Consider the following 14,836-nt stretch of genomic DNA (forward strand, 5'->3'; position numbering starts at 1 on the left):
TAAGGGGCTCTAAACAATCTCAGCCGAGAAAGAAGGGGTCCTAGTGAAGCGATCGTTTAAAAAAAAAAACAAAACAAAACAAAAAAAAAAATACAACTTATTTTTTCTGGTTCAAGACAATTAGGGTATGTCGAAAAAATCTCACTCCCATTTTCTCCTTCAACATCAAAATCACCCTACATCACTGCAGAAGTACCAACCAAGTGTTTACAAAGTGAAGATGCAAAGAAGATCAAACACCCTTTACAAAAAAGGTAAACCAGTGATATAGGACGATTTTTAAGTTGGAAGAAAATGAGACGTGAGTTTTTCGACATACCACAATTGTCTTTAACCTGAAAAAACAGAGTTTAGACAGACCTATGCAAGACGAGTGTTTGAGGTTAAAGAGTATATAAATTGCAATCTCAGTTTCTCTAGATAAGACCCTTCCTCCTCGGCTGTGATCGTTTAGAGACATCTGAAGCTGCATTTAAACTGCATTTTGAAATTACAAACTCGGGGGCACCATTGAAGTCCACATTATGGAGAAAAATCCTGAAATGTTTTCCTCAAAAAACATCATCATCATCATCTTTTTACGACTGCAAATTTATGTTTTGGAAGTGAACAACTTTTTTAATACAGAATTTTCTAAATGCTGATATTAGTATGCCTGTCTGGATAAACAATCTCCACTGTGTTATTTACACAAGCAGGACAAGTTCCTTGATTGGTTGGTAGGAATATTGTTCCAGGAACAACAAGGAAAGCTGATCCAGGAACTTGTCTTGCTTGTGTAAATCACATTGGGCATGAAGAAATCAATGTCAAAGATTCTTCTCCACTGTACCTGCACTCGTAGTGCCGTTTCTGCTGTGGAAAACTTTTACTCAGCATTCAGTGTGCGTTAGTAAACAGTTCTACTTATTTAACCATGTAACAAAGACAGATAACATGCCACTTTTCCCATTCAAGATTACTAATGGCTGTGCATTACCTCTGCTCTGCTGTGTGGCATCAATTCAGCACGTTTCCTCATCTCCAAATCCATGGCTGCTGGATGAAAAACCAGGCACCTATATTATGCCACCTTCAGCGCAAACACTCTCTGCTGGGAGTCTGCGCCAATCACACTCAGCCTAATCTCATCACCGCTGATTCTGTGGCCAACTGCAGTTGGTGCAGAGAGGCAGCGATAAGCCTCAGGCATTTACTTGAAAAGAAAATGAAAAACTCCCTCTCTTTTTCCTTTCTCTCTGCGCGAACCATCTCTGTGGACAGTTTCGTGCCGAGCGGGAGCATTTTGCTCAGGAGGACATTTAATAAAATTTCTAGAAATATGATAAAACCCCACGCGTGAGAAGCACCTATCTAGCAATTTGGAATTTAAACTAAATATTACAGACTACCAGCTGAAACAATGTATCTTCCGCAAACCACTTCCAGACAGCCGCGAGCGAAGGAACTACGTAATCCTGAACTGAGATTTGGAGGCTGGTGTTTCTACTTAACGTTGATTATAAACTGTCGCTTTCATTCACCCCAGGAGGAAAACATCAACGTGTGGATTATCCTCAACCCAATCTGCACGTTCACAGGCAGATAATCCACCAAAGACACTTCCAATATCCTGATGCACACTGCGCACGGGGCTCATGTGTTGTGCAATGGGCCGCAGGCAAAAAGCTGTCTGCTAAAACTCCTTTAGACCCTCTTCAGCAGCTCCTAAGATGACAGGCTGTCAGGTTATGTGATCTGTAACATTTGTGTGTTCTGTATATGTTTGAATGCTATAATGAGTCTGCACGTAAGGTGCCTGAGAGGATCAGGAAAGGAGACCCTTTGAAGCTGAGAGGATGTGAGTGTATGAGAGGGAGGAGAGGAGATTTGGAAACGGATATTGCAGGAAGGTGCGGTAAGGAGCTTTTGGGGAAGCTTTCATCCATACAGAAGCTGTTCTCCTGCTGTACACACATACACACGGGCTGAAAGTTGTTGGTGGGGTTTTTTGAGTAGGGGAGACTGGGGAGTGTTAGAACACATTTTGTTTGCAATGTCTGTTACTCAATGTTTTTTTGTGCCATGCGTGTCAAATAATCATTCTAATGTGATGTTTCTGCTCAAGAAACATTTCTTATTTTTAATGTTGAAATCAGTTGTGGTGCTTAATATTTTTGATGAAACTACTATTCAAAAGTGTGGGTTTGATTCGAAGTATGGTTTAAAAATTAATAATAATACAGTTGAGGTCAAAAGTTTACATACACCTTGCAGAACCTGCACAGTGTTGATTATTTTACCAAAATAAGAGGGATAAACTGTGTTGAAAACCTTTAGAATTTGAAGATAAAAAGGTAAATTTAACTTATTTTGTCTTCTGAGAAACATCTAAGTATCTGCTCTAGCTTCTAAAGGGCAGCACTAAATGAAAAAATGAGTTATTTAGGCAAAATAAGAAAAATGTACACATCTTCATTCTGTTCAAAAGTTTTCACCCCTGGCTCTTAATGCATTGTTTCTCCTTCTGGAGCATCAGTGAGTGTTTGAACCTTCTGTAATAGTTGAATATGAGTCCCTCAGTTGTCCTCAATGTGAAAAGATGGATCTCAAAATCATACAGTCATTGTTGGAAAGGGTTCAAATACACAAAAATGCTGAAAAACTAAAGAATTTGTGGGACCTGAAGGATTTTTCTGGGGAAAAAAAAACAAGGGACTCATGAACAACTATCACTAAACAAAAAAACACAGCTGTGAATCATTCAGGTTACAACCACAGTATTAAGAATCAAGAGTATGTAAACTTTTGAACTTTTTTTATAAATTCAACTATTATTTTCTCTTGTAGACTATATGTAAACATCTTTTATGTGAAACATCTTATTCAGGTCAGTACTAAATAAAAAATAACTTGCATTTTGTACTATCCCTCTCATTTTGGTAAAATAATTAACATTTTGCAGATTCCGCAAGGTCTGTGTAAACTTTTGAACTTTTGAGCTGTACTTTTATTCAGCAAGGTCACATTCAGTTGATCAAAACTTACAGTAAATAATGTTTCTACTTCAAATAAATACCATTTATTGAATAAAAATAAAAAATCCTGAAAATATATCAGTCTCACCAAAATATTAAGCAGCAAAAACTGTTTCCACATTGACAATAATAAGAAACATTATTAGTAATTGAACACCAATAAAAACTGATAATAACTGAGCAGCAAAGCAGCATGTTAGAATGATTTCTGAAGGATCATGTGACACTGAAGTAAAGGCTGCTGATTCAGCTTTGCCATCAGGAATAAATAACATTTTAAAATATATAAAACTATAGTTATATTGAATTGTAATATTATTTCATATTATTACTGTTTTACTGTAATTCATCAAATGAATGTTTTTCATCAAATGAATGCAACCTTGGTGAACATAAGAGATTTTCAAATAGAAAGACTTTATTCTTTATTCTTTACTTTATTCAAACTTTTGACCTGTAGTGTATATATGTAGCTTATATATTATAAAATCAAAACAAAAATCAGTAGAAACTACTGAAAATTGTAATATATATATTACATGTTTTTATATTGCTGACATAATTTAATGCCATTTTTTTGAGTTTCTGGTATGTCATGTAGTGATTTCTAGCTTATTTATTTTTAAAACTGATTGTCACAACACTAGTTATCCTGGTGTGTGTATATGCTAAAGAAAGAGAGATACTGTGATGTCAATATATCTATCAACAAGTAACAAATTTGTTATATAAGTGCTGTACATTTCTAAGCATTTTTCTAGCAAAAGTGGATATTGACTTGTTGGCAGATGCAGAGAGCCCCTAGCAAAGATTCTATTATTGTCTTATCAGATACTCACAGTGCGGTTTCAAGTAATGACTGGAACATCAAAAGTGGCTGTTTACATAACAGAACAGCTCTCAGTACCCTCAGGCTTTTAAAAGTTCATGAGGAATCATACAAATTCCTCCATCTGCTGCAAATGAAGTTTCGTGCAATTATTTGTCTGAGTTTATCCCCTTGTCCCCTTTATAACGGTTATCCATTCATTCATTTCAGGCTGCTGACTCACCGCTTTCGGCTGAGAAAAGCAGCCACCACTTTCTCTTTTTTTTTCTCAAAACACCTTCTGAGTGCAAAGCCACACAGGAATCGTTCATAGAAGGACAAATGAACTATTTGTGCAGCGTTAAAAATACATTCTCTTTTTCTTCTCCCAGAGCCGCCACCCTCACACCGCTAAATGCCCTGAGGATAGACCTTACACTCACACACTCTCACATGTCCCTCAGCTATTTTTTAAACATTAAGCAGCCTGCTGTGCTTTTTATAGAAACAGAGACATGACTAGGCTTGGACTCTTTCAGATCGGATTGAATCCTTCCTCGGCACCCCCCAGCGACTGCGAGTTATGAAATATGGATTATCTCCAAGCTCATATCTGTAGGTCTCTTTCGCTCAAAATCCACCTTAGCCATGGGAGTCTAGCAGGAGATTCCCTTCAGATTCTGCTCTTAGTCTCTAGTGAAACCGTTCAAACAAGTCCTCTTGACACTTCCCTTTAATATGTCTCCCTTTTTTGTCTGGATGAACATCCTATAGCTGGATGGATATTTTAAGCTTCATATGCCACAAGGATGGTGGGATGGACAGACAAATTCTTCTTCTTCTTCTTTTTTTTTTTTTAGGAATGTAACCGGTAGGGGAGAGTGGGGTAAGCTGTCCCACGCCCTGTATCTTGGCAACTGTACACTTTTACTATCATGTGATCATGTATTTTGGAATCACACATCATTTCTGCCAGACTGTGATAAGGAAAAACACATGGGAGGAGTGGAAGGCACCAGTTTACTTTAAAAAAATGTTTTTGGCTTGTCAAAGTAAAATTTTAGCATAACAGATGTAATGGCTGTTACATCAAAGCAAATTTATCCAGGTCTAAAAAAATGTATGATGCATATAGGTGATTCAGCAACATATAAAACCAAATCATTTAGTTAATAAGCTAGCTGTTTTTTTTTTTTTTTTTTTTTTCAAAATGCCAGCTATGGGGCAAATAAGCCAAATGCTGTGGAGTAAGTTGAGCCAACACTTTAACTTACCCCACCATAAGGCACTGGAGTTAAATAAAATCGCTGAAATAGTGATTATATGCGAAAAGTCATATTATACAACTGGTTTAGTTTATCATATATATACATATTGTTTTTAGTTTATTTGATAGGGATGGTGTACAAGTGCATGAACTCTTTCTCTGAGAACCAGAAGATTTTCATCATATTATAATCAAATCTATCTTTTCACCTGTAGTCCCTAATCGTCTGTTCAACATTGCAGAAAAGCTACCATGCCAAGAATCTTTTTATTAAAATTAGTTTCAGTGAGATTTATTCATTCATTCTAATTCAGTTGTTATTTAATTTTAATCAGCAAAATCTGTTTATTCTGTTTTTGGGAAGGTTAAATCTTTCAACATATTGTTTCAGAAATGCAAACAATTAAAGATTGAAAATTAAACTTCATTTGATTGGTTTTATTTTGTTAAAGTTAGCTTTAAGAAAAGAAATATGTATGACTGTTTGTAAAATTAAATTTGATTATTCAGTTAGTTTTTAGAAGAGGTAAATTATCTTAAAAATTTCACATGGGTTTGAATCAGATTCAGTCAGATGGTCAGTTTTCACCCAGATGGTTCATCTTACCCATTGACTCGGGTCAGCTTACCCCTAACCTGGGGGAAGTTGGGCCACAGGAACACTTTTTTTTTTTTAACAAAATCCCATAATTTTAGAATCATTTGTCACAGATACTTTCTGAACATTTTAAATGATATGAAACACCCTGAAATTACTTCAGATACGTTCACTGTACTTCTGTCTCATTTTCCTTTATCTTGAGGACCAGATAAGTAAAAATTGGCTCATCTTACCCCACCCTCCCCTATCCTTTCCAGTAGGGCTGGGTTTTGACACAGATTTCAGGGTTTGTTTAGATTCCGATTCAAAAACTTGCAATTTGATTCGATACAATATAGATTATTTTGGATACATATCAGGTTCAGCACACAGCAAATTTTCTTCAGTGGGTAGCACTGTTGCCTCACAGCAAGAAGGTCCCTGGTTCGAGTCTCGGCTGAGACAGGATGCCTTTCTGTGTGGAGTTTCCATGTTCTCCTTGTGTCTGTGTGGGTTTCCTCCGGGTGCTCCGGTTTCCCCCACAATCCAAAGACATGCAGCATAGGTGAATTGGACAATCTAAATTGACCGTGGTGTGTGAATGAGTGAGTGAGTGTGTCCCAGCACAAGTTAGGGCACTCTCTAATGAATATTTTATATGGTGCATATTTTTTAGCAAAATGCTCCTCTCTAGAGTTCATTTTTCTATCTAACAAGTTTATGGTGACAAAATATGTTTTTTTTTTTTTGGTAATTGTGACGTTATGCAAAATTCTTTATGAGCTGCTATTATGACATCTTTGCATGGTTGAAACACTGATTAAACGATTACATAAAACAGGATACGTATTTCAAGTTGTGCTCTTTCTTTTAACATACATTCAGATGTTTATTTCATGCTGAAACTTAAAACTGAGAAAATGATCAGTTTCTCAGCTTCTTTTGAACTACAGCAATCTGTCACAGTGTCAAAACAGCAAAACAGCCATTGTTTGAATATTGTAAAAAAATGGACAGAATTTGAAATCTGAGACTTTGTTTCATATCAAAAGTAACAAGGCACAAAGCTTACTGCAATTCGCTGGATGTGAGGCATGCTACAATGTTCAGTTCATTAACTGAAAACAGGTTAGACTAATTGATTCTTAGGATTTAAAAATCAATATCATTTCGTAAAAACGAGAATTGATTAAAATCAAGAAATCTTTTTTTTTTTTTGCCTAGCCCTACCTTCCAGTAATGTTGTTTCTGTTAGCTATTTAACCTCCCACAAAACATAAAAAAACTAAACAAACTGAAATGAATATTGAATATGAAGTTGAGAGTATCTCAGCAAGTCTTAGCGTTTATGATTTCTTCATGTTTTACATCTAGGCTTTCACCCTAGACACCCTAAACATGAGTAATGTAACATTTTATAAGGCTTCAATATTTTTTTTTCAAGCTATTAAATTGCCTAAGGCTCTTTTAGACCCCTCAACATGAGGGTTAACTCCAGTCTTTGCTTCTCTGGTTCTCTCTGTGTTGCACTGGCTGTAACCTCCATCTCATCCCTCACCTCTTCCTTTCCCCTTCTCTTTTTTTTGAAGTGAGGACAGCTGGTTGATTTGCATAGCTCTCTAGGAAAGGTTTTGTGGCTCTTAAAGATTAATTAAATCAAACCTCTCAACCATGTTTGGTGCACGTCAGTGCATACAGTATACATACGCATAAATGCTAAGTGACTGGGGATTTTGTGGGTTTTGAAATATACAGTATTGTTCCTCAGGATCAGGGAGCACAGCCAGGCTGCATGTTTCTCGAGCGATATGTGAACCGGATGGGTTGAGGGTCACACCAAACCGCCTCAACTGCCAACCTCACAGCATACACATTTTACACAGTCGACTATACATAACTCTGTCTAATGAAACACTCTTGATGCCTGCAGGAAGAATTCAACATCACCTTTCATTGCTTTTGCAGGGCCCTCAAATGAATTAACATTTCTTGTGGGAGGTACCTGACTGAGAGAAGTCAGTTCACAGACCAACAATATTATTTTGCTGTTCAGTACAGAGTTGGTCAGTATAAAGCATACGGAAAGTCATACTGATGTATTACTACGGCATCTGTCATAAAATAGCGTTATTTATTACATTTTACACAAAGATGAGTAATCTCAACCTATTACGCTAAGGAAAAAAAAGTTTGGTCACAATTAATTAAACAGAAACAAGAACGACATGCTAATTTCTCTGTGACAAAGTACTGATGTTGAACACTCTGCTGAAATTCTCATGATTGATTATGGAATATTACGGATGTTCGTGCTGAGCTGGCATCATTCATCTCTGACTCATTGACTTTGACTAACAGGAACAGACACATCTGCACGGCGAACAAGTGTGCAGTCATCTGTGGTTTGATCGGAGCCATGTTTGCACGGAGATGAAATCCATCGGAACAACATGTGTAATTACTTCCCTCCCCTCTCTCTCTGTCTTTGGTGTAACTGTCACTGAGCGGCCTTTCAGAATGAGTTATGCCACTCTCTGTCAGTATCTCTCGCTCTCTCTCGCACTTGGCTTTCATGTAATGCATGAAATGTTTCATTAGTGTATAGTTTTGTATGTTTGATTTTTAGACTGTGCTGCAGCGGGTTCATGATGAATAAGACATGCGAGGTTGAAGGATGAAGAGAGTTTAATGGCTCTGTGTGCTGTTCATTGTTAGAAGACCAGTTTGTCTGACAGCACCCAGGATAATGTGGCGGCCCAGAATTAGCACTGCACATACAGTGTTATCTGCAGCTTGAAATGCTAGAGAACATGTTTAATCTCAGATGCCACACAGATGGGCACCAGACTCCAGACTCTGAGATTCTGGCACTAGTGAGGACATTCTCACTCTGTCCTCCTCCGTACTTCATCTACTCCTGCTATCAATCCCCCCATCAACTTCCTTAGCAGAATTTTTTGGCTTATCTCGTCCAAAATGTTTTTTTGCATTTCTTTTTTCCTGAATTATTTTAAATAAAAGTGATGATTGAATATATATGCATATTGTAGACAGTGTAAGTATCTAGATGTCAAGACTTAAAGAAGAACTGTACTTCCAGAACAACAATTCACAAGTAATTTACTCACCCATGTCTTTCTGTCTTCAGTCGTGAAGAAATTATAGTTTTTGAGGAAAACATTTTTTCCATATAATGGACTTCATTAGTGCCCTGATTTTGAACTTCAAAAATGTAGTTTAAATGCAGCTTCAAAGGGCTCTAAACAATCCCAGCCGAGGAAGAAGGGTATTATCTAGTGAAACAATCGGTCAGTTTTTTCGGAAAATAAACATTTGTATACTTTTTAAGCACAAAAGCTTGTGTAGCACAGGCTCTGGGATGCACGCTCATGTACTATTGAATCACGTTGGAAGGTCACGTGGACTTAGGGGAAACCACAGACCCAGTGTTTACAAAGCAAACACGCAAAGACTAAGAAAGTGCAAGTAAGTCAAACACTGTTTACAAACAAAAAGGTACAACGATGTCGGACGATTCTGAAGTTGTAGGAGAAAATAACATGGAGTTTTTCTACATACTGTAGCTTTTTGAGCCACAGACGATGAACTTGTGGTGATTCGAAGACGTGATTCGTAGTAGTGATGGGAACTTCGGATCATTTTATAGACCTCTGAGTCGCGTTCAGCAAAACGAACAAATCTTTTTTCGAGTCATTTCGTTCATTTTAGCAAAATCAGCATCACGTGACAGCCCCATAATATGAACAAACGACTCAAAAAACCTGAAGACTCGAAACAGGTGAACTAATTTCAGTAAGGAAAGGAAAAGGAAAGGAAAGGAAAAGACATGACGTGAGGCCAAGTACAGTGACCCATACTAGAAATTTGTGCTCTGCATTTAACCTATTCAAGTGCACACACAGTAGTGAGTAGTGAGTAGTGAACAAACACACACACACACACACACCGTAAACACACACCCGGAGCAGTGGGCAGCCATACTGCTATCGCTGCGGCGCCCGGGGAGCAGTTGGGGGATCAGTGCCTTGCTCAAGGGACTCACCTCAGTCGTGGTATTGAGGGTGGAGAGAGCGCTGGTACAGAACCTAACAGAATGTTGCGCATGTGTGACTGAACGAACCAATCCCCGAGATGACTCGTTCTTCCCGAGTCACATTAAAGATTGTATAAAATTGTTCAAGAACGACCCGTGGACATGTATCCCAGAGCCTGTGCTACACAAGCTTTTGTGCTTAAAAAGTATACAAATTTGTAATTTTCGAAAAAAATGACAGATCGTTTCGCTAGATAAGACTCTTCTTCCTTGGCTGGGATCGTTTTGAGCCCTTTAAAGCTGCATTTAAACTGCATTTTGGAAGTTCAAATTCGGAGTCCATTATATGCAGAAAAATACTTTCCTCAAAAACCATAATTTCTTAAAGACAGAAAGACATGAACATCTTGGATGACAAGAGGGTGAGTAAATTATTTGTAAATTGTTGTACTGGAAGTGGAGTTCTCCTTTAATGTTATAGTTCACCCAAAAAGGAAAATTATTAATTACTCAACCTCATTTCACTCCAATCCCATAAATTGTTGATTAAAGTTATTATTTTTATATTCTTTGCACACAAAAAGTATTCTCGTAGCTTCATAACACTACAGTTGAACCACTGATGTCACATGGACTATTTTAACAATGTCATTACTACCTTTCTTGGCTTTGAACGTGGTAGTTGTGTTGCTGTCTATGGAGGGTCAAAAAGCTCTCAGATTTCATCAAAATTATCTTAATTTGTCTTACGGGTTTGGAACGACATAAGGGTGAATAATTAATGACATAATTTTCATTTTTAGGTGAACTATCCCTTTAAAATCTGTTCTCAAAAATCTGCTTATTTGGTGCTTAAAAACTGTAGATACAAGAATTTGTGGAACATGGTGGAACACCGCCAGCAATTATCTATCAGATATTATAGCAGAAAATGTATATTACTTGTGTTCCTGAAAGTTTAGAACTTTAGAATTATCTGCCACAATTAAAGGTGCAGAATTTTTTTGTTACTTTTTGTAAACACAATAATTGAACTCTTTGCAGGTGGAACACTGCCAGCAGGTCACGGCGCTTACCCCGACATCAAATCAGTTACCAGATCACATGCAGCTAAACCGACTCAGGAGACTACCTGCAGGAAAATAAGTGAGTGATGTATTTTGCAAATGTTTTTCCAAATATTGTGTTTATCATGCATAAATAGCATTTTTTGAGCATATAAATGAACATTTATGCTAATAGTTAGATCACTGGCTGTAATTTGTGTGTCATTATTAGCTGGGGGCTACACAGTTGACTGTAGACACAAGAATTTCCTGAAGACTGTTTTGGGGGAAAGCAAACTGTAGTGAAGCGGTGTGTTCAGTGTGCTGATGAGGGGAAAAAAAAACAATATTACAAATAATAACAATAAAAAGTGTATTAATCATTTATTTCTCTAAAGAAACATTGTCCAACACCAGCAGGTAAAGTGTCAGTGTCTCTCTTATCTCCCCTGAGCCCACTGAGTTTTAACAGACCCCCTAAAGCGTGCCGTGGGTTTGGTGGGGGGATAATTGAAAATGAATGGGGGAAAGTCACGTGACGCAATGCCTCCTTCACAATATGATTGGATATGACTAGTTATAGTCGGCTGTGATTGGTTCATGTGATAAATCCCACCTCCTGAATCAGTCTGAATAAACAATACAAAGGTGTTAAAAGGAAGACTAATTTAAAAAAAGTAAGTAAACAACTCACACACTTAGATATAACCACTTTGTTACATCAAAATAAGACTTAAAACGGCATGACAACATGATCTGAGGGAGTTTTTTAGTGAGTAATCAGCAAAGTTAAAGTAAATTTCTGTGTCTGTTACCAATTTTTACCAATCTTGGATGACTGATGATCTGAAAAATTCAAAAATAGTTAAAAGTTATCTATTAAAAAGAACAGCTGAACATAAGTTCACAAATAAAATATATAGTTTACATTGTTACTGCTTTGAGTTATTATTTTGGGGAAAAAAGTAAAATTCTTAAAAACACTAACTTTGAGATTCATACTTTAATAAACAGAATATTGATTACATTGTTCATGTAAAAATATTAAATAGATTTCCCCCCCACTTCTTCTGAAATTGTAAGTAATGTTTATTTAACCAAGAAAATGTGACTGGGACATAAATTTACATTTGATTTAAAAAAAAAAAAAAAAGAGGACTTTGCCTCCTCATTTCAGAACACCACCGCACACCACTGGTTTCTATGCATATTATTACATTCAGAGACGCTTTCCTGAAGGTAGTAATGGCTTTATAGACTGTAGGGGAAGAGTTGAATCACTGTTCCAAACTTTGGTTCATTTCTGCATTCTTTCCTGTTTCTCCATCTAATGAGCTTGACCACCCGCTGTTGGGGTTTACCTGTTTATGTGCGTGGTCATATGAGTTGATGTGGTTGTCAAACTCCTGATGTTTATGGTACTGCTTGTCACATAGTTCACAATAGAAGTTGGCCTTCAAATCCCCCAGGGCTCTTGTAATGGCTTTCTCTTTCCTAGGGTAGTCCTAAAAAAAGAGACAGAGAGAGAGCAAGAGAAAGAGAGAGAGTTGGTTATGCATGCAGATGCTGTAATTTAATTAGACAACTACACTTGATAATCACAGTCCTTTTCTAAAAATAAATTATTTCACTGATTGTTTAAAACTACAAAAGGAAATAATTGTACATGAAAGGCACATAAAATCAATTAGCATTTCTATTTTTTGGTTGTCTTATCCTAGATGAATTTGAGCATCAATACTGTGCTTGACAGGCTACCTGATGAAACAACTCAGTAATCACAGAATGTTTTTAAATGGTTAATATTTTGCGGTAATTACTAGATCCACACCAACAACACGTTTAAGAAGATACTTGAATGTGAACATAGCTGTGTTACTATGACAACATGGTCATGAGTTCATATTGGTTGCAGGATGAAATGAACTGAACAGCTCATTGTGATAACAGGACTAGCGCTAGCAGTTCTTAATCACTTAAAAGTAATTTTAAAGAATTAGTTCACTTACAGAATAAAAATTTCCTGATAATTTACTCAGTGGGGACTTCAATGGGGATCAGCGGGTTGAAGGTCCAAATTCTCATCTGAGGAATAAGGGTCTTATCTAGCAAAACAATCAGTCATTTTCTAAAATAAAAAAAAATTGTATATACTTTTTAATCACCAATGTTTGCCTTGCACTAGCTCGACTTCACACATTTCGTAATCATGTTGGAAATGTCACCAACCCAGTGTTTACAAAGCAAACATGCAAAGAAAAGTCCTTTACAAAAAAGTCACGTGAGAGGAAGACTGGTTATGGTCGGCTGTGATTGGTTCATGTGATAAATCCCACCTCCTGAATCAGTCTGAATGAACAAAATAATGGTGTTAATAGGAAGACTAATTTAAAAAAGCAAGTAAACAACTAACAATTAGATATAACCACTTTATTACGTCAAAATAAGACGTAAATGGCATGAAAACATGATCTGTGGGAGTTTTTAGTGAGTAATCAGCTTGGTGAAAAAAAGATAAAAAAAAAGATAAAAACGTTGTCAGATGATTTTGAAGTTGGAGGAGAAAATGAAATTTTCACCCTACCCTACCTTTTTGAACCGAAGTACACAGACGAAGAACTGACCACACATGACCTTTCCAACAGGACTACGTAATACGTGAAGTCGTAGAGCTAGTGCAAGACAAGCATTTGTGGTTAAAAATTATATACATTTTTATTTATTTATTTATTTATTTAGCAAATGACTGATTGTTTCGCTAGTTAAGATCCTTATTCCTCGGCTGGGATCGTGTAGAGTTGAAACTGCAATTTGGACCTTCAACCTATTGCTCCCCATTGAAGTCCACTAAATGGAGAAAAATCCTGGAATTTTCTTTTCGACTGAAGAAAGTAAATTATCAGGAATTTTTCATTTTGTACATTGTTGACCTCGTCTTCTTTGTAGACATCACTTTTCTGAGCAACATTTAACAATTACCTATCATTTTCTGTGAATCTCGCTCTATTTGTTTTAAAAGTTCATATGTCCAGAGAAATTTGTAAACCATAAAAAGTTTAGATTCATGTCGTTCCAAACCCATAAAACTTTGGTTAATCTTCAAAACACTCTTTGAAGACATTTTTGATGAAACCTGAGAGGTTTCTGTCCCTTCATTAAAACAGTCTTAATTTGTTTTCAAAGATTAACCAAAGGCTCATGGGTTCGGAACGACATGAGAGTTAGTAAATCATGACAGAATTCAAATTTTTGGGTAAACAATCTCAGATCTCAGAATTAAGATTCAAAACGTACACATATACACACACCTTCAATTATTGAAGTTGTTCAGATACGAGATTGATGGAACACCATGTAACATTCACTAATAACATGCTCAGGAGTGCATACACACACACAGTATAGGCCTAAACTCTTCCTCTAGGGATGTCATCTCTTTTTTTGTTGCAGACTTCACATGAGATTCAGCTAGCCGGTAACTTCAAAGGCTCCAGCGCTTAATTCAGTATCAAAAGTCTGCTTATACAGACCTCAGGGAGCGACATCTACCGTACAAACACATTGTGCAGACTGCACCGGTACACACAGACACATATAAGCAAAGAGTACATCTCTTTGGAGCATCATTACCAGAGCTTTCCCATTAAGGCACACAGACAGCACAGCTCAACATTTACTACAGAAAAACAAGGTGGGAAAGGTCACAGTGTAGCAGATCTTTAACAATACACTCTTATTAGGTTTGACAGAGCATCTGATCAAGAACAAACTTTTGAGGTGTGGATTGAAAAGAAGAAGAAGAAGAATTTTTAAGCAGCACAGCGCTGGAACGGTTTAATAGAGCTCATTAACAAGTTTTTACATAGAGAAAGTTGAAGTAAATGTGACAATAATACTGATCATGTGCCTTATAATTGGCCAGAGGGCCTCTGCATCACACGGCCCTGCAGTGCGTGGGAGCGGACCATGAATGAGGTGGATGTGATGCAGTTAATAGGCCATCAGGGATTTTGAGGCATAAGTCCAACCGTGAGCAGAGACTGTGTGACATGTCAAAGTAAAAG

At 37.0% G+C, this 14,836-nt stretch overlaps 1 protein-coding gene across 1 annotated transcript in view; it reads right to left on the reverse strand.

Annotated features, from left to right (window-relative positions):
- LOC127178217 (G patch domain-containing protein 8) overlaps window positions 1–14,836 on the reverse strand; it is a 116,633-nt gene that overhangs the window by 15,620 nt on the left and 86,177 nt on the right. Inside the window, 1 exon segment of the mRNA XM_051130943.1 lies at window positions 12,134–12,277. Coding sequence (XP_050986900.1) covers window positions 12,134–12,277 — 144 coding nt within the window.

This window comes from Labeo rohita, chromosome 16, assembly GCF_022985175.1.
Source record: "Labeo rohita strain BAU-BD-2019 chromosome 16, IGBB_LRoh.1.0, whole genome shotgun sequence".
In the NCBI taxonomy this organism is placed as follows: Eukaryota; Metazoa; Chordata; class Actinopteri; order Cypriniformes; family Cyprinidae; genus Labeo; species Labeo rohita.